General features: G+C 36.3%; 1 protein-coding gene and 1 pseudogene across 2 annotated transcripts in view; both read right to left on the bottom strand.

Moving 5' to 3' along the window:
- LOC101147325 (ankyrin repeat domain-containing protein 18B-like) overlaps nt 1-18,434 on the bottom strand; it is a 62,147-nt pseudogene extending 43,713 nt beyond the window's left edge.
- Nucleotides 18,435-24,546: 6,112 nt separating this feature from the next.
- LOC109028262 (putative ankyrin repeat domain-containing protein 20A2) overlaps nt 24,547-25,994 on the bottom strand; it is a 43,540-nt gene continuing 42,092 nt past the window's right edge. Inside the window, exon 15 of one of the 2 annotated variants that reach the window (XM_055378994.2) lies at nt 24,547-25,831. In XM_055378994.2, coding sequence (XP_055234969.2) covers nt 24,857-25,831 — 975 coding nt within the window. In that variant the 3' untranslated portion in view covers nt 24,547-24,856. The remainder of the gene's footprint in view (nt 25,832-25,994) is intronic. The other variant, XM_055378995.2, reaches the window with a different exon arrangement.

Raw genomic sequence — 25,994 nt, forward strand, 5'->3', positions numbered from 1 at the left:
GGCCCTTTGCTAGTTTCTTGGTACCTCATGGATGCGGCAGCGGTTCTTCTGTTGGGGACCAGTGAGCACGTGCTGGGGAGGGCTCGCCTGTGCTTCCTCAGTGGCTCCACCTCTGCTTCTAAGAAAAATCACTCATTCCATGGCTGGAGCAGAGAAAATACAACATTAGCTTAGAACATCTTGTTCCAGAAACTAAAAAAGTGCTGACAGAGTAACGAAGACAAATAAAAAAGACATGAAGTCAGCTTGAAATGTCTACCACTGGCCTAATCTTGGGGAATTGGAGCACCAGAATCATGAGCTTTCCCTTCTCAGTTATTTATTGGTTCTACTTCTCCATGTACAGCAAAGAAGAGAAGAAAATAATCATCTGGCAACCATCATAGTAATAATTGTTCAAACACAAGTCATCCATGAAATGCTAAATCTAGTGGGTTCTGAGAAGTAACTGGATATTTACAGAGCCTCAAAGTATCTCCCCACAAAATATGGTTCAACTACAAAAAGAAAATTGTCACATTAGCATGGACAAGCCTGGCAGGTACTCCTTAACTCCCCTAAGTAGTAAAAGCTGTAAAATGCAAAGAAGCCTTCGATGACCTTTACTAAAGTATCAATGATGACTTGGTTGTTTGGCTGTTTAAACAGCTGACATTTGGGCAATTTGAGTACGTCAAACTCAATAATACTGGTGTTCATTTGCAAGATCCACTTAAAACTTAAGGAGGCTAAAAAACATCATTTAAATTACCCTATAAATTATCATCACACATGTGATACAAAAACATCCTACTTCAGTAAAGATTGTAATGTTATATGTTTTATGAGAAACAATTAAAATCTTGTGTAAACAGCCCAGTAATAAAGTTTTATAATCTTTTAAATAATAAAATTTTTCCTTAAGACTTTATGGTTAAACATTCTCTTCATTAGCTGTGGCTTACCAGTGGATTATAGAGAAGTAAGTAGACGGGAGCAAGTGTTCAACACAGCAACAACTGGAAAGAAAAAGAAAGAATTATGTTCTTTACCTAAAACACTTCAGTTAACTAAATGTGAGTTTAAATACTAAAGAGTTGAGAACTTTATCAGAGTTAGTAAGAATGAGAAATATCTATGTACATTTACAATACAAAATTACTATTAAATAATTTACACATGGCATTAATTCTATTGTGTTTAAATATCAGAGGTTTTTCATTCTTCATTCATGTAATCAACAGCCACGTGCTAAGGTACTAGAACCAGCACTGGAATTCCAAGATGAAGATGGCATGGTCCACCTCCCAATAGTCATATGCTATAACCTAAAAAAACAGACAGGTAGGCAAGGTCCACAGAGTGTCATAGATACCATGACAGGTATACAGCAGGGCACTACTGGAACACACGAAAGGGACATCTATCCCACTTTTATGTCACTATCGTGGGCTTTCTGGTGGAGGAGATAACATAGGTTGATCCCTGAAGGACAAGGAAAAGCTTGCCAGATAGAGGGAAGAGGCGAAGGCAAAGAGCCTGAGGTGAGGAAGAGCCCTGCGGAGTTCTACTCTCCTCCACTTTGGTGCTAGAGCAAAGGGTAGAGTGCGGTAAGTGGCAAAAAACAAGGCTGAGTAACTTGACAAGAATCACATTGACGTGGGTGTTTTCATTTCATGGTGAAAAATTTGGAACTTTTCCTGAGAACAGATGTAAGCCAATGACACAGTAAATGATAGGAGATTTAAAATGTCACCTGTCAAGTGACTGCTTATGAAGGGTTATTGCCCAGCTAAGGATTTCAAAATGAGTCTGAGGTCTGTTGGCCTTCAATCTGTACCAAAACCCTGAGAACTTGGTGATGCCTTTGTTTTCTGAGAATCGTTTCAGTGTGCTGGCTGACAGTTCCATGACGATGGCAAAACTTAAGAAAGTGTAGAGCCAGTAAAAAACAGATGCATAGACTTCTTGGGAATTTTTTAACCTATGGAACATGATGAATTTATGGTGCATAAGTACAGTCTTCTCTGTGAAAATTTTTGTTTTCACATCTTGCATTACATGTGTGTAAGAAAAAAAATATTTGACATAGTATCTACTAACCAAACAATGAAAAGGAATGCCATTTGTTATTTACACTTAATTTCTAAAACAAACCTAAATGTAATTAAGAAATTTTGGCAACATACTTCTCTTTGTTTCTCTAGTTATTTGTTCTACACAGTCCAGCTCCATCTAAAATAAGTAAAAATAATAATAATGTTTAAGTTAAACAAGAAACATTATCATGCAAATAATGTATCACTTACAAAATGTGGCCTTTAGTATTTTTAGTGACTAGACATAACTTGAAGTTTGCTTAAATAGAAAAACAATCACATAAATAAAGTAAAATTTCTACTTATTTTAAGTTTAGATAACAGAGGATGCACCTGTGTAATGCTGTTTAGAGTAATCAGACAAAAATACAGTTAATATTGGTCTACTGCATATACATGATTTTAGAAAGGTAGTGTTTTATTAGTACAAAGGTTAAACAATGGCCAGGTGTGGTGACTCATGCCTGTAATCCCAGCACTTGGGGGGGCCAAGGCAGGCAGATCATGAGGTCAGGAGATTGAGACCATCCTGGCCAACATGGGGAAACCCTGTCTCTATTAAAAATACAAAAATTAGCTGGGCATGGTGGTGCACACTTGCAGTCCCAGCTACTCAGGAGGCTAAGGCAGAATTGCTTGAAGCCAGGAGGTGGAGGTTGCAGTGAGCCAAGATTGCACCACTGCACTCCAGCCTGGTGATACAGTGAGACCTTGTCTCAAAAAAAAAAAAAAAAAAAAAATTAAATAATTAAAGTCATCTTTTGCAATGAATGCATTGCTTTGAAATTCTTAGCAAAACTCTGCCCTTTATACAAGTTTAATCCAATTTTTTTACATCAATAAATTTTATCTTAAAAAGAAATTTCTATTCTCTACTTATAGTAAACTCTTTTAATAGTAAATTTTTCTTCTTTTTTTTTTTTTGTTTGTTTGATTTTTTCTAGTTTGTATTCTAAATTAAGGTGGTACCTGTGTAGGCTTCTTCCAAGAGTATATTGAGGGATGCCGAGGTTTGGAGTACAGTGGAACCCATCACACAGGTAGTAAGCATAGGACCCAATAAGTAGTTTTCCAACCCTGGCCCACTCTGCCCCTCCCTGTTCTTATTTCCCAGTGTCTATTGTTCCCAGGTTTATGACAATGTGCACCCAATGTGTAGCTCCCACATAAGTGAAAACATGAGATATTTGGTTTCTGTTTCTGTGTTAGTTTGCTTAGGATAGTGGATTCCAGCTGTATCCATGTTGCTGCAAAGGACATGATTTTGTTCTTTTCTTGGCTGCATAGTATTCCATGGTATGTATGGAACATTCCAATCTACCTTGGATTTTAAATCTGCCTTGGATGCACCTGGATTGACTCCATGTCTTTGCTGCTTTGAATAGTGCTGCAATGAACACACATGTGCAAGCATCTTTTTATTACAATGATTTATTGTCCTTTAGGTATACCCCTAGTATAGTAATGGGATTGCTGCATCCAACGGTCATCCTTAGTTCTTAATTTCCAAACTGCTCTCCATAGTAGCTGAACTAATTTACATTGCCACAAACGGTGTGTGTTCCCTTTTCTCCACTGCTTCCCCAACATCTTTATTTTTTTTCTTTTTACTTTTCAACAAAAGTTATTCTGACTGGTGTGAAATGGTATCTCACTGATGTTTTGTTTGGCACTTTTCTGATGATTAACAATGGTAAGCATTTGTTAATATGTTTGTTGGCCACTTACATGTGTTATTTTGATAAGTGTCTGTTCACGTCCTTTGCCCATTTTTAATGGTGTTATTTATTTTTTGCTTGTTGATTTGTTTAGATCTCTTATGGATTCTGGATAATAGGCATTTGCTGTATCCATAGTTTGTGAATATTTTCTTCCATTCTCTACGCTGTCTGTTTAATCCTATGATAGTTTCTCATGCTGTGCAGAAGCTCTTTAGCTGAATTAGATCATACTTGTCAATTTTTGTTATTCTTGCAATTGCTTTTGAGGACTTAGCCATAAATTAATTGAGAAGTATGAAGTCCAGAAGAGTATTTCCTAGGTTTTCTTCCAGGATTTTTATAGTCAGAGGATGTACTCTTATGTAAGAAAAGCACAAACCCTTTTTTTTTTTTTTTTTTTTGAGACAGAGTCTCCATCACATAGGCTATAGTGCAGTGGTATGATCTTGGTTCACTGCAACCCCTGTCTCCCGGGTTCAAGTGACTCTCCCGCCTCAGCCTCCCGAGTATCTGAGATTACACATGCCTGCCAACATGCCTTGCTAATTTTTGTATTTTTAGTAGAGATGGGTTTCATCATGTTGGCCAGGCTGGTCTCAAACTCCTGACCTCAGGTGATCCACCTGCCTCGGCCTCCCAAAATGTTGGGATTGTAAGTGTGAGCCACGGCACCTGGCCAAGCACTAAGCTTTGAACATAAAAATGGAAATGAACATTTTAGTGTTTTGTTTAATTCATAAAACGCAATTATTTTGGATTCTACTAAATAATAAACATCTATATGTGGTAAACTGTTTGGATGCCAATCATTCAGTTGTGATTATGGGTGGGAAGAGTTGAGATGGTGCAAATAAACTTTTTTTTAAATTTTTTATATTCAAGATGAAGTCTCACCCTGTCACTCAGGCTGGAGTTCAGTGGCACGATCTCAGCTCACTGCAACCTTCGCCTCCTGGGTTCAAGCAATTCTCTGCCTCAGCCTCCCTAGTAGCTGGGATTACAGGTGCTCTCCACCACACCTGGCTAATTTTTTTTTCTACTTTTTGTACTTTCACCATCTTGGCCAGGCTGGTCTTGAACTCCTGACATTGTGACACACCTACCTCAGCCTCCCAAAGGGCTGGGATTACAGACATGAGCCACCACACCTGGCTGGTGCAAAGAAACTTTTAAAAGTGGCATGGGCTGGACGTGGTAGCTCATGCCTCTTATCCCAGCACTTTGGGAGGCTGAGGCATGCAGATCACACGGTCAGGAGTTTGAGAACAGCCTGGCCAATATGGTGAAACCCTGTCTCTACTAAAAATACAAACAGTAGCTGGGTGTAATGGCAGGTGCCTGTAATCTCAGCTACTTGGGAGGCTGAGGCAGGAAAATCGCTTGAACCTGGGAGGTGGAGGTTGCAGTGAGCCAAGATGGTGCCACAACACTCCAGCCTGGGCAATAGAGTGAAACACTGTCTCAATTAAAAAAAAGGGGGGGCAGTATGAACCACAGCTAAACTATAATCAATTAGAGAGTAAGCCAAAGCATCTCAAACTATATCATCAGTTATCAGGCAATAATATGCAATTTCTAAAACCTAACTTAAATGCAGCTTTTAAAGACATTTTAAATGTGTCAGTTTAGTCACATTTATTCAATAAAGTTAGTAAACGGGTATCTCTTGAAAATGAGAGCTCCAGGGAATTAAAAAATGTAAAGTTCCCATTTCCTTTCTGTCTTAACACAGCTAATTATGATCTTTACTAAACATGCATAAGTCAACAGAACTCAGTATTTCACCAAATTAAAAACAAGAATTATATTAGAGAAATGAAACCCAAAAGAGAAATGGTCATGTAACTAACCACAGTCAAGGAGTTCTTGCAGTTACTTGAAGTCTGTGGGCTTGAAATAGGAATTCTTATGGGTGTTTGGGGAATATATTTTCTGTTGAGTCCTATACTAGTAAGATTTTCAACACAAGGTGACTCTGGGTCTCGCCTTGTAGGAAGAGTGCTGAGAAAATATTTCATCTGCTCTTTCTCCATAAGGAGCTTCATGCTGATCACTGCTATTTTCTTATTTGATCTGTAAAGATAGCAAAGACACACGCTTAGTATTTCATTTTTCCTCTAATGATTCTTAATGACTTGCAGTTTTTAAAAACTTGCCCTGAGAGCAAACCAAATTATCCACTAAACAGTGTTTTCACACTGAAGATGTGTGAGAGCATACCTGTTGTAAGCAAGTATAATTTTAAAATCATTCTAAAGAAGCACCTGTGTTTCTAAGGTGATTTATACTGAACAAGCAGTACAAAGAAAGTAGACAGGGAAGAGAAATGGCTATCAGTGATATATGGCTCAACAGGTAACACTTGCTGCCTTCTAAAAGGGCTCTACTTGTGAGATTCTGAAGATTCCATTAGAAATACTCATATTTAAAGGGTAACAATGTGAGAAAAGAATATGTTGATTTGCTTGATTGTAAGAACCACTTCACTAGAAATAATTGTATCAAAACATCATGTTGTACTCCTTAATGTAGGTTAAGAAAACTAAAATGAACAACAACAAAAAAATCTAGGAATACTTGTGTTTAGCAAACAAATTTTAGGTTTCACCCTTGTGCATTTCACCCATTATCTAGGAACAATTAAGCATTTGGCACTGAGGAATAATTCAGAACAACAACTCCTGGGGGAGAACTAGATTGGCTGGTTGGTGATCAAAAAGAACTAAAGCATGTCTGAAGGCAATTAGCCCCCAGCACTGTGACCAAGGCACTGGAGGTGGGGCTTTTTCCTTCTGCCTTCCACACACCCCTTCAGGCTGAACAAGGTTTTTTTTTTTTTTATATACTTTAAGTTTTAGGGTACATGTGCACAACGTGCAGGTTAGTTACATATGTATACCTGTGCCATGTTGGTGTGCTGCACCCAGTAACTCATCATTTAACATTAGGTATATCTCCTGTTATCCCTCCCCCATCCCCCCACCCCACGACAGGCCCCAGTGTGTGATGTTCCCCCCTTCCTGTGTCCATGTGTTCTCATTGTTCAATTCCCACCTATGAGTGAGAACATACAGTGTTTGGTTTTTTGTCCTTGCGATAGTTTGCTGAGAATGATGGTTTCCAGCTCCATCCATGTCCCTACAAAGGACATGAACTCATTATTTGTTATGGCTGCATAGTATTCCATGGTGTATATGTGCCACCTTTCCTTAATCCAGTCTATCATTGTTGGATATTTGTGTTGGTTCCAAGTCTTTGCTATTGTGAATAGTGCTGCAATAAACATACGTGTGCATGTGTCTTTATAGCAGCATGGTTTATAATCCTTTGGGTATATACCCAGTAATGGGACTGCTGGGTCAAATGGTATTTCTAGTTATGTTTTAACCACTTTGTGAATTACACTTCTTTAAATTCCTTGATAATTATTCCCTATTTCACAAGGATGCCTTTCTGTAACATCTTGAAAATGTTACACAAATAGTCTTTCTTGAGGCACCCTCTAGTGATAATACTAAAGATCACAATCAAAAATGATTGTGCCCAGAGTAGCAGTACCACTTGAAAGTCTGGGTTTAGGTTGTGATCTACCAAAAAATAAACTCATTAATATTTCTATTTAGGAAAATTCTGACAAGCAATTTTATGACAAGATCACATTATTAATTATAAAGCTTCGAAAATACTTAGTGACAAAAACTAACAGATCAGGTTAACTACATGAGACTTTTCAGGGGAAAAAAGCCATACAAAAGCAAAAAAAAAGAGAGAGAGAAAGAAATGGGACAGAAACTATCCTCGACTAACATTTTAAAGGTAAGATTATTTACTAACATTATTTTCTGAAATTACATTATTAGATTAGCATTCACTTCCTACTAATCTCCTGAAGCCATCTCACTAAAAATTATGCTTTCAAAACAAATTAATGAGCTTAATTCATTTTCTATGAGTGTATGTTTTGACTTACTTTGTTAATTTTTTTGACATGGAATTGTTAGCTTTCAATGCTGCTGCAAAGGCTTCCTTATATTCTTCTAATTCGGTTGTAACCTCTTCATAAGCAGTTTTCATTTCTGAGAATTTACATTCCACATCTTTAAGTGTGAGTTCCTTCTTATTTAGTGAAGCCATATTATCCTTGTTTAACTGCTCTAATTGTTTTTCATATTGTGCTTGTTCCTAAAACAAAGGAAAATAATACACTTTTAAAACAATTATAACCTAATTATTATGTTTGTTGCCTTTCATTTTGAGTCAGTGATTCAAAGAGCAATTGTGAATATGTTAGTAAAAGAGGCTGAAGCTTAAAATATTTATCAGCAAGATCAAAACTAATAACTGAATTCAGAATTGTCTGATTTATAAAAATTTGAAATCATAATTTTGTTAGTATTAATGTAATCTGGTCATATAAAAAGTAATAGAATCCATTCATAATTTTAAAAAGTGATTAATGAACAATGTAGCTTAAGACCAATTCAAAAGTATCACATAATTTTGAAATCACAATTGTTTCTTATGCCAACTGATCTTAATCATCAAATGACTCCACAGTGAGAATCATTACTCTGAAAGATTGATTTTGTTATAATAATAATGGAAATGTAAATATTTAAAAGAAAAAAACAGATGCCATTTTTTTTCTAGAACTCTACAAAGCAAATTGCTACAAGAGAGGCAGAGGAAACATAATATATACATATCCAAACTATAATTTGCGGTGAAATAAATGAAAGCACATTACAGATAAACTTACCTGATTTAAAAAACTAACCTGTAAATGGATTTCTTCTAATTTTTCTACTGCCTGCATTGCCTTTTCATCTAGCTCCAATTTATATTCTTGTAGTTTACTAAGTTCTACCCTATTGTTTTCCATATGTGTCTTAAGATTTAATATTTCTTCTTTCAACATCTTTTTATCCTCCTCAAGTTTTTCACATTCCTGTTGTACTTTTTTCATAGATAAAAACTCCTGTTGAAGAACTTGATTGTCTTTAGCCAAATTGACACATTTTGAAGATAAAGCTTCCTTCTCTGCCGTAAGATCATCAAACTGCATGAATAAAATAATATAGCTTGATAATGAAGTAGGCTGAGAATAATCTAATACAAAACCAATAGCAAATTTTGAAATGCATTTACTTGCAATAAAATGTTATCTGTAATGCAGTGGATTCTTCAAATGTGAACCCTTAAATTACTCAGAATTTTAAGAACAAAGTTAAAGCTACCATGAGTCACAAAAATATATTATTTGCTATCATCATCTTTGCCACAGAACTTTTGCACTTCATCTTACTTTTATTTTTCTGATAATTCATTTTTGTTCCTCCTTAGATGGCACTAAGTTATCTCTTAGTAAAAAGTGTCTAACCACCTTCCCTCATTATCATTCCCCATAATATGTCAAAAAAACGTTTCAGAGGTATCATATTGAGTTACTTAGGCCAAAGTCAATAAATGGCTCTCAGAATAAGACTTTGAAAATAATATAACACTCTATACTAGGCATGGTGGCTCATTCCTGTAATTGTAGCAATTTAAAAGCCTGTGCCAGAATGATCACTTGAGGCCAGGGATTTGAGATCAGCCAGAGCAACATAGTGAGACCCCCATGTCTACAAAATTTTTTTTAAAATTAGCTGGGCATGGTGGCTCATGCCTGTAGACCCAGCTAGTTGGGAGACTGAGGCAAAAGGATGGCTTGTACCCAGAGTTCAGGGCTGCAGCGAATTATGACCACATCACCGCACTTCTGCCTGGATGACAGACAAAGACCGTATCTCAAAAAAACACAAAATAACGAATCCTGTAAATAAGGATTCTGATGCCATAAGCCTTTCCTTAAACTGCAAATGTTTCATGCTAATTTGAATTGCATTTTAAGAAGTAATGATTCTTGGGGTAAAGGCCATAGAATACACACCCAGAAATAAATCCACATATTTACAGCCAACTGATTTCGGACAAAGGTGCCAAGAACATACACTGGGGAAAGGACAGTCTCTTCAAATGAATGGCACTGGGAAAACTAAATATCCATATGGAGAAGAATGATACTAGCTTCCTATGTAACAGCACATAATGAAATGAACTCAGAATTGATTGAAGACTGACATTTAAGGCCTAAAATTATGAAACCACTGTAAGTAAATGTAGGAAAAATGCTTGAGGACATTAGTCTGCACAAACATTTTTATGGGTAAGACATCAGAAGCATAGGCAAAAACCAAATGATAGACAAATGGTATTACCTTAAGATAAAGAGCTTCTGCCCAGCAAACTGAGTGAAGAGAAAACCAGTGGAATGGGAGAAAATATTGTCAACTATTCATCTAATAAGGGACTAGTATCCAAAATATACAAGAAACTCAAAAAACTTGACAGTAAAAAAAAATCTGAGTTCAAAATTGGGCAAAATATCTAACTATACTTTTCTTTAGAAAAAAGAAATACAAATAGCCAATAAATAAATTTAAAAATGCTCAGTATCACTAATCCTCAGGGAAATAAAAATCAAATCTTCAATGTGATACAATCTTGCTTCAATTTGAATAAATTGCTATCATTGAAAAGACAAAAAAATAACATATGCTGGTGAGGTTCCAGAGAACAGTAAACTCTAACATGCTGTTGGTGGGAAGGTAAATTAGTGCAGCCACTATAGAAAACAACATGAGGTTTTCTCAAAAAGCTAATAATGGGACTGCCAAGGGATCCGGCAAACCCACTATTGGGTATTCAGGCAATAGAAAAGAAAACAATAGATCAAAAAGATACCTGCACTCGTATGTTTATTGTAGCACTATTCACAATACCTGATGTATGGAATCAACCTGCATGTCCATAACCAAATGAATGGACAAAAAACTGTGGCACACCAACACAGTAGAATACTATTCACCGTATAAAGGAATTCAGTCCTGTTATTCGTGGCCATGTGGATCAGTCTGAGGGATGGTATGTTAAGTGCAGACACAGAAAGATAAACACTGCACATTCTCACTCATATGTGGGAGCTAAAGAAAAACTGAGGGCTGGACAACACGGCTATTGCCTGTAATTTCCTAGCACTTTGAAAGACCAAGGCAGGAGAATCACTTGAGGCCAAAGTTCCAGAGCACACTGGACAACATAGGTAGATAGCTCTACAAAGTCAAAAATCAGACAGATGCAATGGTGCATGCCCATAATCCTAGCTGCTCAGGAGGCTGAGGTGGGAGGATCACATGAGCCCAAGAGTTTGAGGCTGCAGTGAGGTATGATCAAGCCACTGTCTCTAGTCTGGGTGACTACAGTTGCCCAGAGCCCGACTACACTAGCAAGGCCCTGTCTCTTAACAACAACAAAAAAGCTCACAGAGGTCGGGGGGGGGAGGATGGTTAATGGATACAGAATTACAGTTAGATGAGAGGAATGAGTTCTGGTGTTCTGTGGCATTCTAGGGTGAATATGGTTAACTATGATTTATTGTATATTTTTAAAAAGGCAGAAGATTTTGAATGTTCACAATTCAGAAAATGAAAAATGGTTGAAGTAGTAAATGTGCTAGTTAGCTTGATCATTACACACTATATACATGTATCAAAATATCACTCTATTGGCCAAAATTGTGTATATACATGTCAATTAAAACAAAAGAGAAGCTATATTTATCCCATTAAAAAAACAGAATATGGGCAATCCTTACTGACTTCCTTCTAATGAATAGAATGCAGTAAAAGGGATATCATGTGGCTTCCCTATCTCAGACTGCTTTCCCTTTGAACTCAGCCCCCAGACTGTGAGTGAGATCAGGCCAGAGAGACAGCCTGGGAGTGTCAGTGTCAATATTCATGCTGCCCGCTCCAACCAAGGTTCCAGCCAATGGCCAGCATCAACCATCAAACACATGGGGAAGCAAAGCTTCAGAGGATTCTATTTCCCCAATTGATCAGCTATTCCTAGGGAAGCTGAGGGGAGCAGAGATGACCTGTCCTGGCTAAGCTTTTTTCAAACCACAGGTTCATGAACAAAATAAATGTTTTTCTTTTAAGCCACAAAACCCTGGATAATTGTTAGAAAAATAAGTTTTAAAAAGAGACAACAGGAAACATAACTTATGCAGAGAAAAGAGTCTCCTTTAAAGTAGGATCTAATAAATGTTGAGATTAATTTATTGATGGAAAACATTATTGAGAAGCAGCAGATAACCAGGAGAGAGACATAAGCTGCTGAGGAGGAACATTTCCTAAAAACCCCTTCAATTATGAACTCTCATAACAAGGCAAGGGCGTCTCCTTACAATTTCCCCGCAAGTTAGGAAATAAGACTGCAAAGAAAGAAGATGTATGATTTGAAAAACAACTAGAAATACTTGGTTAGATAACCAAAATCAGACACTTGCCTGATTTCAGTTAATGAAAATTCTAAAAGAATAAGCTTTGAGTATTTATTAATCAATCTAGTATTCAATTTTCATTTTCCTTTTCTCAATGAGGAAATAAGGAGAACATTATGGAATGATTTTTAGTCTTCACAGAAGTAAAATAAGCACAGTATGCTTTGAGTGTTAAGACATCAAATGCAATTTCTCCTTTATCTTACTTCAAGCTTGTTTGTATGGAGAAGTTAAGACCATCCCATCTCTGTATTATACTACAATGCTTCTCTACAGCACACAACTTGGCTCTGAAATTTCAAAAGTCAAAATACTAATCTATTTGTCTCTGATAAATTGCCTGAACATTACCTGATTTTGAAGTGCTGCACTCCTAAGACTTTTTCTTGGAATGAGTTAAACTTTATATCCCAAGAATCCTCTACTGAGCTAGAAAGCAGAGCTGTGCATCTCTGTTTCAGTAAAAGGAGGTCAATACAGGGAACTGTGATTTCTGAGAATGCAAGATCTGCACCAAGTAAAGGATTAGATGCAGTGCTACCCAAGAGAACCAGCTACCAGGTGGAAAGAGGATCTGCGAACTACAACATGATGACTTCACATGATTTCCACTGAGGAAAGCTGGCAGCTCAGACTTCTCCTTCCTGGATGGTAAACATCTATGGAAGATTCTATGAATTATGAGTTAGCAAAACATAAGGCACTAAATATTAGACTACATCAGCAGATCCTGTGATGAAAACTTACTGAAAATATAACTATAGAGGGAGGCAATGGAAAAGAGACTAAAGGTTTGAATAGAGAAAAAAAGAAAGAGTGTCTTGTAAGCCTGACTTGCCATCATGTCTTAGAGTAAGTAAGGTATAAGCTGGCCAGAGATTCCTTTGAGGCACAAAAGGTGACGTTAAAGATATTCCACTAAATTTAATTTTTATTATGATATAAGACAACTGGTAATATGCAACATGCTTGAAAAAAACTTCTCATTAAATTCAATTTGGCCTTGGCATAATAATAGATATAAACAAACTAAGAATTGATAATCTACAAATAAACCTGCACATTTACAGTCAATTGATTTTATACAAGGTTAACAAAAGAACAGAATGGGAAAAGAATAGTCTTTTCAACAAATGGTGCTGCAACAACTGGATATCCACATGCAAAAAATAAATAAAGTAAGAAGAAAACCCTGGCATAAATCTTTGTGACTGCATTTGGCAGTGTTTTCTTAGCTATGACTCCAAAGGAAAAATGGATTCAATGAACTTCAAAATTGAAAACTGCTGTGCTTGAGAAGACAGTATCAAGAAGTGAAAAGGTAAGATACTGACTAGAAGAAAGTATTTGAAAAGCATGTATCTGATAAGGGACTTACATATGTAGGATATATAAAGAACCTTTGCAATTCATAAATAACAAGATAACCCAATTTAAAAAATGGGCAAAGATTTTGAATAGATATATTTGCAAAGAAGATATAAAGATGGATAATAAGCACAATAATAGATGCTTAATGTAATTAGTCATTAGGAAAAAGTAAATCAAAACCACATGTGGCATCACTTCACACCACAGGATGAAACCTTTATTCAATAAAAAAGAGAAAATAAGTGTTAGGAAAAATGTAAAGAAATTAAAGCCCTTATCCAATGCTGCTGGGGATGTAAAGTGGTGCAGCCACTTTGGAAAACAAACTGGCAGCTCCTCAAAAGGTTAAGCATGAAGTTACCATACGACCCAGAAATTCCAGTCATGAGTATATACTCCAGAAAATCAAAAACATATGCAAGCACAAAAACTCATAAATGTTTACAGCAGCATTATTAATAAGAGTGAAAAAGTGGAAAGAACCAAAACGTCCATCATCTTTGGGTGGGAAAGAACCCAAAGGTCTATCGCCTGGTGAATGGATAAATAAACTGTTTGATGTATCCATACAATGGAATATCACTCAGCAATAAGAAGAAACTAAGTACTGATACTGTATTAGGAGGAGACAGCAAAATGCCTAGGCAGATAAGGAACGGTCCCCGGAGAATCCCCAACAAGCCTCACAAGTGTTTACACCAGACGTTATGTGCAGATAAGGGAACCTGGACTTGTCTTGCCTGGACATGCCGGCAGCAGACCCGAGGCCCACAAGCACTGGGGGGATGGGGTGGAGTCACCAGGAATTCACGCCTTATGCAGAGCGGGAGCCTGGCCGCTTCAGCTCCTGTGCTCCTGGTATTCAATTGTGAGGTGGAAACCTGTTTGCAGGATGCCCCTCTTTGCTGAGAGCTTTCCTTTCACTTAATAAATTCTGTCCTCCTCACCCTTCAATGTGTCTGTGTGCTTAATTTTTCCTGGTCATGAGAGAAGAACCCAGATTGAGCTGAACTAAGGAGAAAAACCCTGCATCAATACCTGCTGCAGCACAGATGCAGCATGGAAAATTATGCTAAGTGAAATAAGCCAGTCACGGTAGACCACTTGCTTTTCATTTCAGAGGCTTACAGGCAAATCTATACAAAGAAGGTGCGTGGTTACCTAGGGCTGAGGGAGGAAGGGAAAACTAGTGAAGATAGCTAAATGATGTGGGGTTTGTTTTTAGGGTGATGAAAATGTTCTACAATTGATTGTAATGATGACTGCATAACTCTCTGAAAATACTAAAGTTAATAAATTGTATATTTTAAATGAGTGAACTGCATGGTGTGTTCATTATTTCTCAATAAACCTGTTACCCCCCCACCCCAAATTAATTTGGTACTAGTGATTTTGGTACTAGTGATCTGGAGACAGGTTCTGCTTGGTTTCAGATCACTGGCCAGGGTTCAAGGCCTAAGAGAATCAACAGCATGTCCTTTTCATAGAAAAAGAGATTTATATTTTAAAAGCTATCCTTTTCATTAGTTTCAAGTCTGTAAAATTAAATGAAAAATCTTTCACTGCTTAAAGCACTGACAGATTTATATTGAGGAATAAGACCTTGTTTTCCTTGGCCCCAATTTCTATCTAAAGGGTCTGGGAATCACACCCTTCAAACTATCAAATCTCATCAGATGGGTTTTGTTAACTCTTATAATGTGGCTTCCTTTCTAACCTGATTCTGGTGCAGCATCACAGAGAGAAGAAGCTGAAGGAAATCAAAATATTTTACCCCCAAATATATTTTTTTTTGTCATATTTTGAAATGGCTGCTGCAGGGCCAAGAGATTGAAATGGCCCTCATTAACGTAGCCCAATCTCTCCCCTTCTAGGTCTTCCCAGATCTGGGGAAGATTAACTAAGAGCCTGAGGCATTTAAAGTCTGAAAAGATATATTTACCCTCTATTTTCTCAACATATTTTGGCAGAATTTGGGTTTTTCCATTATCAATATTTTCCAAATTTACATGATTTTTAATACCAAAACTGATTTAAAATTACCATACGTTGGAATATAAATTATTCTATTATAAAGATACATGCATTTGTATGTTCATTGCAGCACTATTCACAACAGTAAAGCCATGGAATCAACCCAGATGTCCATCAGTGATAGACGGGATAAAGAAAATGTGGTACATATACACCATGGAATACTATGGAGCCATAAAAATGAATGAGATGATGCTTTTTTGCAGGGATATGGATGAGCTCAAAGCTGATATCTTCAGCAAACTAATGCAGGAAGAAAAAAACAAACACTGCATCTTCTCACTTATAAGTGGGAGCTGAATAATGAGAACACATGGACTCGGGGAGGGGAACAGCAAACACTGGGGCCTGTTAGGGTCAGCAGGGAGAGCATCAAGATCAATAGCTAATGCCTGCAGGGCTTAATATCTAGGTGATGGATTGATAGGTGCAGCAAACCAACATGACACACGTTTACCTATATAACAAACCTGCACGTCTCACACATGTAATCTAGACCTTAAGATAAAATAATTTTTTTAATTTACCTTCTGTTTTAGCTTCTTAATCAGAATATCCATTTTCAGTTGATCTGTTTTTAAGTCTCCATGGCAATCAAAGTCTTCATTTCCAAATACATTTAACATATTTATTGTCATTTCCAGGAGTTTCTTGTATCTGCAGAAATGTACAGAACTAGTAAGTCAAGTATTTTTAAGAGTAAATATTTAATAATTGTTTAAACATCTGTTATGGCATATCAAAGAAACAAATCTATAAACTATGTTCCTTTCAGTTTCAACTGAACATAGTTTGAAAGCATTCTATATGAAATTATAATCTTAGATAAATAATATGAAGAACGATTTTATGGCACATATGGCAGGTAAAGTGATATTATAGCCATACAGTGTTTTTGTTTTGTTGTTTTGTTTTGAGATGGAATTTCACTCTTGTTGCCCAGGCCAAAGTGCAATGGTGTGATCTCAGCTCACTGCAACCTCTGCCTCCTGGACTCAAGTGATTCACCTGTCTCAGCCTCCCAAGTGGCTGGGATTACAGGTGTGTACCACCATGCCTGGCTCATTTTGTATTTTTAGTAGAGACGGGGTTTCACTGGTCAGACTGGTCTTGAACTCTTGACCTCAAATGATCCACCCACATTGGCCTCCCAAAGTGCTGGGATTACAGGTGTGAGCCACCACACCTGGCCTAACCATACACTTTTTGTAAATAAACTACTCATATCCATGTTGGTATGCTAAGTAAAATAACCTATTACTAAATATAAGCCATAACCCAGAGATGAGTAACCAAGATAAAAAAGTAAAACACATACGTTTAAAAAGACACAAAAGTACATTTTGATACCCACTGACCACAGTCTATCAGAAGAAAAAAAGGTACACACAAAAAGCATCAAGGAGATCATTCAATGTAGAAAAAGAGAAGAAAACATCTTTAATATCTGAGTTGAGGAGAAAAAGGATACAGGCAATTTTAGAAAAAAGGAAAGGGGCAGAGAGATGTGTGACAATTTAAAGACTTTGAAGAAGAGATCTAGACATCTTTGCTGACATAATGTCAACAAAATGAAAGAGATACAAAACCATGTAGAGAAAGGCAATGACAGAAAAATGTTGATTCTAATCAGAAAACCAAATTAAGTGCTCAGTAAATAAATAAAAAAGTAGCTGTGTTCAGGGCTTCAAAGACAGATTCCATTGTTTCGAAAAAAATCTGTGATCAAAACATGAATGTTCATTTTACTTTTTCTTTAAGTTATACATATATTTTTATATATATGAAATTTATTTATGTAAAACAAGTTTAATAACATGTATACTTCATGTATACAACAGAGGTACTCATGTACAATGAGTAAATTTCCACGTTTTATATCTAAAAGAAAAAGAAGCAGAAACAAAATATAAGCTACATATCAAGATAAATTTGATGTTAAAGAATGACACAAACAGGTCTTCTTTAAACAATTTGAATGCAGCAGAGGATACTACAAAAGGAAGAAAAAATGACCACAGACAGCAAAAAATATCTTCAGAAATAAAAATTCAAACTACATAATGAAGAGTGCACTGGACATTATATGTCCAAGGTGTGGTCATTGTTTTCAAAATCATTAAAGAATAAGTGGCCGGGCATGGTGGCTCATGTCACTTTGGGAGGCCGAGGCGGGCAGATCACGAGATCAGGAATTCGAGACCAGCCTGACCAACTTGGCAAAACCCCGTCTCTACTAAAAATACAAAAATTAGCCGGGTGTGGTGGCACATGCCTGTAATGCCAGCTACTCAGGAGGCTGAGGCAGGAAAATTGCTTGGAGGCATAGGTTGCAGTGAGCCAAGACCACGCCATTGTACTCCAGCCTGGGAAACAAAGCCAGACTTTTTCTCAAAAAAAAAAAAAAAAAAAAAAAAAGAATATTTTGGCATTCAAAAAAAATTTCACCTTGCCCCAGCAGCTCAGCTGACTCCCGCCCACATGACACACATGTCTAAAAAGTTGTGCTGTGAGTTTCTGAAATACATTTTAAAATAGAATTCATTTAATTATGAAAATGCAAACATAAAATGAATTTGTATCTAGGTTTTAGTCAAGTAAAATTAGAGTTAAATCAATTAATAAATGGCTAACGTTCTACAATATGAAAACCATACCCAGTTGCCTCTTCTTCTAATTCATCATTTTTCTTTCTTATTCGATTCACATTATACTTCAGTGATGATATTAACTCAAAAAGTTTTCTTAATTCTTCATTTTCTTTTTTAGGCTTAAAAAAAGTGTTTAAAATTATTTTTGTAAAATCTGGAGACCCTCTTTCATCTCAAAAATATTATTTCTCATAAGTGGATGAGTAATATGTATTTAGGCAGGTGTATAAAGTGCATTTTATAAACCTGATGCCAATAAGGTCAGATTTCAATAATAGTCACTTTTCTTAAAACTGCTAAAAATGATTCAAATTTTCATCATTACCTTTTCTGAAATTTAAACTGCCAACAATGTTTGTTACAAATGAGGGTTTTTACACACAAAATACTAAGGGTTAGTTAAAAAAAACAGAGTAGTTATATTTACACTTTAGTTTTTAAAGATGCTCTAGAAATATTGTTTTTAATAGTTTAAGACATTCCAAGTTTTCTTAAATTATATCTTACTAAGACAAATTTCAGAAAACTCTTATCTAGTTCCCATTTCATTTTTCATCCTCATCTGTCTTCAGGCTGAGCTAAATACTGTCATTCTAAGTATTCACCCAGAGTTTTCAGTTTTTCCCTTTCTCTTAACCATTTCTCTTTAAATAAAGTTTATTTTTTCTATAATAAACAAAAACAACTTTTGTCTACTTTTTTTGGCTTTTCTATTATCCTGTTTCTCCCCTTCCATTGCACTCTATGACACATGGTCTCATTCAGAAATCTTTTTTCATCAATTATTGTGTTTTTTATACTGAAATCTGATTTTTAATAATTCCAATAAAAAAGTCCAACGGTCATGAAGGACTTTATCCTGCTTTACTCAGCAGAGCAGTGACCAAATGCTCCCTCTGCTCCTCTGACCCCGCTTCCTTTCTAAATGCAGTGACCTCTGTTCTTCAGCCCTATCCCTTTCTATTCCTCTGACCCCGCCTCCTTTCTAAATGCAGCGACCTCTGTTCTTCAGCCCTATCCCTTTCTATTCCTCTGACCCCACTTCATTTCTAAATTTAGCAACCTCTGTTCTTCAGCCCTATCCTTTTCTGGTTTTTTGTTTTGTTTTTGTTCTTTGTTTTGAGATGGAGTCTCCCACTGTCACCCAGGTTGGAGTGCAGTGGCATGATCTCGGCTCACCGCAACCTCCACCTCCTGGATTCAAGCGATTCTCCTGCCTCAGCCTCCCAAGTAGACAGGATTACAGGCATGTGCTACCACACCCAGCTAATTTTTTGTATTCTTAGTAGAGACGGGGTTTCACTATGTTGGTCAGACTGGTCTTGAACTCCTGACCTCATGATCTGCCTGCCTTGGCCTCCCAAAGTGCTGGGATTACGGGTGTGGCCACCACGCCCGGCGGCTATTTCACTTTTTAAATTCTCTCAGGACTCCTAAAATCTCAAAACTTTGACCTAGATTCCCTAATCTACATTTCCAGCTCTGACCTTTTTCTTGAGGTCTCTTCCTTCTAGTACACATATTATAGACAATATTCTCCACCACATGCTCATACATTGCTACTTGGTGCAGATTACTTTTGTAGATAGTGAATCTTGTCTATTTTATGTTGGTTCTTATTGATGTTACTTGAGTATACTGTTATTTTCTAATCTCAAAGGGGGACTATCTCACTGTTACGATACTAACCAGTATACTTTGTCCTCTTTTTCATTCTTTCTTCTTTTTTGGACCAATATACTTTGTCCCTTTTTTTTCTCTTTGAGATGGAGTCACACTGTCATCCAGGCTGGAGTGCAGTGGTGCCATCTCAGCTTACTGCAACTTCTACCTCCTGGGTTCAAGTGATTCTCCTGCCTCTGCCTCACAAGTAGCTGGGACTACAGGTGCACACCACCACGCCTGGCTAATTTTTGTATTTTCAGTAGAGACAGGGTTTCACCGTGTTGGCCAGGCTGTTTTTGAACTCCTGACCTCAGGTAATCCACCCCTCTCAGCCTCGCAAAGTGTTGGGATTACAGATGTGAGCCATGGAACCCAGCCCTGTTTTTCTTTGATAATGAAAACTTTCCCATGAGAATCAGATTATCAATTGTTTGCCTTTGTTTTCTTTTAAAGAATTTCCTTTTCCATAGAGATATGGCACGATGAACATCTTGTTCTAAAGTTCCTTTTGGGGGACACTTAACTATGTCATTGGGAAGCTTCAGTAAGTATAGATCTCCCTTCTTCCCATTCAAGATTCTTCATCTCAAAATGGTGTCTACCAAATGTCTTAATCCAGGTAGTCCCTTGCTTAGAAATTCATGAAATAAGAACCTTCTCGAGAAGTTAGAGGCTATGGATTGAGACGGTTTAAAGCTGCCGCTTATTATATGTTTTACTCCCAAGGTAGACATCAAAGTGGCTAATAATTCTATGTCTGATATCTAACTCACTTCTATGGGAATCTATACAGCATGTTCTATTTATGAGACAGAGTCTCCCTCTGCTACCTAGGCTGGAGTGCAGTGGCTTGATCACTGCTCACTGCAGCCTTAATATTCCAAGCTCAAACGACCCTCCTACCACAGCCTCCCAATGTAGCTGGGACTACAGGCATGCACCACCATGCCTCAGCTAAGTGTTTAAAAAAATTTTTTTTTTTTTTTTTTTTTAGAGACAGGGTCTCACTATATTGCTCTGGCTGGTCTCAAACTCCTGGGCTCAAGCAATCCTCCTGCCTCAGCCTTCCAAAACCAGGTGTTTAACTGGGGACTAACATGAAGCACTTAGAAGACTACATGGAACATAGTGAGCTACATAAAATATTTGCTATTAGCATAATAATTTTATTGTATATCTTAACAAAATTGTGTATTTTACGCGGGTGGCATGCCAATGGAAGTAGTCTCCTATAGCTGCACTGAATCATTCTTAACACTGAGAGTTGCAGCAAATGGGAGACATAATTTATAACTTACTTTTCTCTCTGTATGACTCATTAGGCAATGACTGTGTATGTTCTACAATGTAAATAGCACCTCCTGGATGGAATAGTACGTAACTGACATGACCAGCAGAAACAGGCTAAAGACACTGAGCTGAAAACCCTGGACTCTATTGCTAAGTCAAGGCTCCTGAATCCGTTCCCTCTGAGCAACTGTTGCTGTGGTGCTGCCTTCACAAGCACTCTGCTGAGCACTCAGATTGAGGGGCTGTGCTACCCTTCATCAGACAAGCTGCACCCAGAACTGTTCAGCTGACAGACTGGGAGCAGTCCAGAAACACAGTAATGGCTGCATAGTGAAAAAAGGCCAATTTAGATTCTTTTTCATAGAGAGAAAAACATAAACACGTGATTGAACGCATCTCCTGTATTAGACTAATTGGGTTAGATTTGATATTTAATTGCAAAAAATATATTTAGAATATAACCTTACTGTGTCAAGGTCTCAAAGAAGAAATAATTGGTATGGTATAAAGGATTGAATTGTATGCTACAAACTTCTAAGCTAAAATATTTCCAATGTATGCAAGGATAGGTGGCATACATATTATATATTATTCCCCCATTAAGCAAATTTATAATGAGAGAAAATTATCTTCCATAAAAAAAAAAGCCATGTAAAATTAAGGACTAAGTTTTTCAGCACAGACTAGACAATGATTGCTAACACATAAGGTCAATGACAGAACAGTCAGAGAAAGCTTCAGGAAAACAAAAAAATTGTCTGCCAGGTCTGAATGAATGAGGCTAGATGAACAGAAACTGAGAAGGAAGAAAGGACAGCATGAGCAAGACAAGTGCTGAAATCTCCCCAATTAACTCTGAGGATAAAGTCCAATGGCAGGGAAATAAAAACCCGTGTCCACATAATAACCTGTAAGTGAATGTTCACAGCAGCATTTTTCATAATAGCTAAAAAGTGGAAACTAACCTAAAGGTCCATCAACTGATGAATGAATGGAAAACCAGTATAGCCATGGAATAGAATATCATTTAACTATAAGAAGAAATAAACTACGAATGTGTGCTAAAACATGCATGAATTCTGAAAACATTATGCTAAGTGAAAAAGCCACTCACAAAGGACTACATATTGTATAACTCTATGTATATGAAATATGCAGAACAGGCAAACATATGGAGACAAAAGTAGACGGTGGTTGCCTACAACAGGGGTAGGTGGAGGGACATGGAGGAAGGCTGCAGTCATGCCTAGGAGATGTGGGGTCACTTTTCAGGGTGATGAAAATGCTGTGAACATACTAATAGACACTGAGTTGTACATTTTAAACGGTTGAACTGTCTGATATGTGAATGACATCTCAGTGAATCTTTTTAAAATCCAAAGGCAGGATCAAGATAATTTTCTCAACTCTTAATTTTTGATGTACATGCTATATCAAATCTAAATATTTCTACAGTTTTACAGTATATTTTAAATAAAAGATAGATAAAGAAAATGCCTAACTTTTCAAATAGTTTGTAAATTAACCTAAAGCACGCACATTTCAAAGAATAGTATAATGGCCTTTCTGTACAAGTTAAGCTAGAATCTGTGAAACAAATAGACACAGATTCTGTGTCCATTTCGCAAAAGTGAAGAAATAAGACAATTTTCTGGAACATTCCATGAAACATTCTCCTCTGATTTAATCTGGCCTGCCTCATCAGAGCAATACAAAAATTACTTAAAAATACTGTTTAACAGGAAAAAAGTCCATTTTCTATGAGGAATGATGTACAATTCTCAACTTTTCCAAGGGTACATATTGTAAGAGAAAAGGTATGCAATGGTTTTTCAAAATGGTAGAATGAAAGTCACAATATAAAAAATAAGTACATTATAAAGATAGTAAAATGGAAATCATTCATTATAATGAAAATAAAAAATCAAGCTTCTGCCAAAATTAGTATCCTAAAACATGTTATATAATTCAACTAGCTACAGAATAACTGTTGACATGTTAAATTCCATACATACTTGACTTTCCACTTGAAATAATTTCTTCTTTGAGGCCTGTGTCTCATCCAAATTAATGTGACAACGTGATATACCTTCCAGCGGAGACTCTAACGTCGTTAATTTTTTTAAGCTGTCAGCCACTTCTTGTTGAAGTTGTCTCACAACCACCTGATAAAATATTTTTGTTACTGATTTTATAAATTGCCTTATTATTAAATTATGTTAATAATGTTTAATTCTAACATATCTACTTTGAAAATTATCACCACACATATCAACTCACCTTCTTTCAATCACATGTACACATTTTTATCTATTACTGAATTCAGTGAGGGATGCAGAATATGTTGTCTTCCTGCCAAATTGGTATTCTCTTACTTACACACCAGATTCATTCCAACATTCAATCATCTCAGAAGCTCAACTCAGCCTCAAAGTTCCTAACATATTCAATCACCTGTTCAAATCCTTCCAACAGATTCCTATCTCAGAATAAAAGTAAAATTCCAATGGCCTTTGAGGCCCTAGGTAAAAAGGCCTCTACCTCCCTCTCTGACTTCAAAGCTCCTACAACTCCCTCCTGTAATTACTCCATTCCCACTGTATGTGAAGCCTGCCACCCCTCAGTCTGAAAATGGAGATATAATGCCTAACTCGTAAATCACAGACAGCTACAAGTATCTTTGTACTGAACAAAATTATATTCCAATGATAGTCATTGAGCCTTGAAATAAAAATTATGAGCTAATTATTAATATAAATATTCAAAGTAAACTATAAATACCAGTGGGAAGACTAAACCAAATATAGTTTTGCTAAGTTTTACCACATTTATCCTAAATTATGATTTTATAACAAGTAGGTGCCTTTAAAACATTACGTGGTCATAAAAATACGTAATTTGACATATTTTCAGATGTTAAATTAATATGAATAATAACAAAGCTATACCAACTAAAATACACAAAAAGCTAGTTAAAGCAAGGTATTACAAGACACAGCAATACACTTCAATTCATCTGGGGAATCTAGAACTAAGTGTTGAAGAAAATCACTTAATTAAATTTTAATTTGAAAATACTTCAGGTGTAAACATTTCCATTTATAACTACATTATGGTCTTAACATGTGGCAACATAAAGACATTAAAATTACTATTTCAGCAGTACAGAACTACCTACCTTAAAATATGACTCTGTGCCTAATAAAATTTCATAGGTGACAAAATGTCTTTTCTCAAAGTAAATCATCTCTCACCTCTATCTTTTATTTCCTAGAAATGAGGCATGTTTCTAAGCCGATATAGTAAACACATTTTTCCTTTTTTTATTAAAACAGCTTTGTTGAAATATAATTTACATACTATAGAATGTATCTGTTTTAACTTAAAGTTAAAAGATTTGTAGTACATTTACTGAGTTGTGCAGCCATCTCTACAATCCAACTTTAGAGCATTTCCATCACTGTAAGATTCCTCATGCCCATTAGCAGTCACTACCAGCTTCCAGACCCAGCCCCTCACAAACATTAATCTACCTTTTGTCCCTATACATTTATCTTTTCTGGATGCTTCATGTAAATGGAATTATACAGTATGGTAAACACACTTTTTATCTAGATTTTTATATTCAACTAAGTTCAACATGTATCCAGAACCAAATGTTTAAATTTTCTTTCTAGAAGTTTGAAAATATTTATCTTCCTTGATACTTACTACTTCTTCTGCTTTCTCTCTCTCATACTGAAAGAGACTTTCTTTTAAATGATCACATTCATTCATTAGCTTCTTACTTTTCTCTTCTAGCACGAGGTCTTTCTTTCCACTCTCAATAAAGCCTCTTTGGATATTAGTTACTATCTCTTTATGATCCTCTTTCTGATGAACGTCATCTAGTTGCTGTACAAGCCACGCATTTTCACATTGGAGGTGACATATCCTCTCTTCTACACAGTTACACTTTCCAGTGGAATTATTCACTTTAGCTTCTGCATTTTGATACATCTCTTTCATTTCCTGTGTTTGCTGCTGTGTTTGGCTTAGGTCGTTTTGTACAGTTTCTAAAGCCAATGACTTTTTTCTGAGAATATCTCTTGTCTTACGGAACTTATCTTTTAAGGCATTGAATTTAACTTGTGTTTCAGAAAGTTGTTCAGTAAGAAACTCATTCTCATCTTTTACTTTGGAAATAGCAGAACTCATTTTTACTTGTACAGAAACATCTTGTGTTCTCTCTAAAGCAAGTTTTAGGTTTCTTTCTGTTTTCACACTTTCACTGTGTTTACTTATAGCAGCAGCCAGTCTAGACTGATAAGATTCAATGTCAGCTTCCAGTCTTTTCTTGCTTTCTTTTTCCTTCAACAGTTCGACATTGAGACTTGTATTCTCAGCCTTGAGATCATTAAGCTCTTGTTGATACCGGAATGCTGTTTCTGTTATCATTTCCTCATTGAGTTTTATATACTTTTCAAGGGCAGCATTTGTTTCTTTAACAATTTTAATGTCCTTAAGATATTTATTTTCTTTTTCCAAGTTGTCATTTTTCATTGTACATATTTCCTGTCTGAGTATAGCAATATCTGCCTTCAAAATGCAATTTTCATCCATCAGACCTTTCGCTTCTTCATGATTATGAAAATCCTAAATTAAACAAAAGAAAGTTTTAGCTAGTACTCAATAAAATAACATATCATGATTACCTCTGAAGTTAAAGAATAACCTGCATATCCATACACTAAAAAGTTTACCATAAGTGGATATCCATCTGGAGAAAAAGTTGAAGCAAAACTTTGAACCTTATAGA

This window comes from Gorilla gorilla, chromosome 12 (assembly GCF_029281585.2).
Source record: "Gorilla gorilla gorilla isolate KB3781 chromosome 12, NHGRI_mGorGor1-v2.1_pri, whole genome shotgun sequence".
Taxonomy (NCBI): Eukaryota; Metazoa; Chordata; class Mammalia; order Primates; family Hominidae; genus Gorilla; species Gorilla gorilla.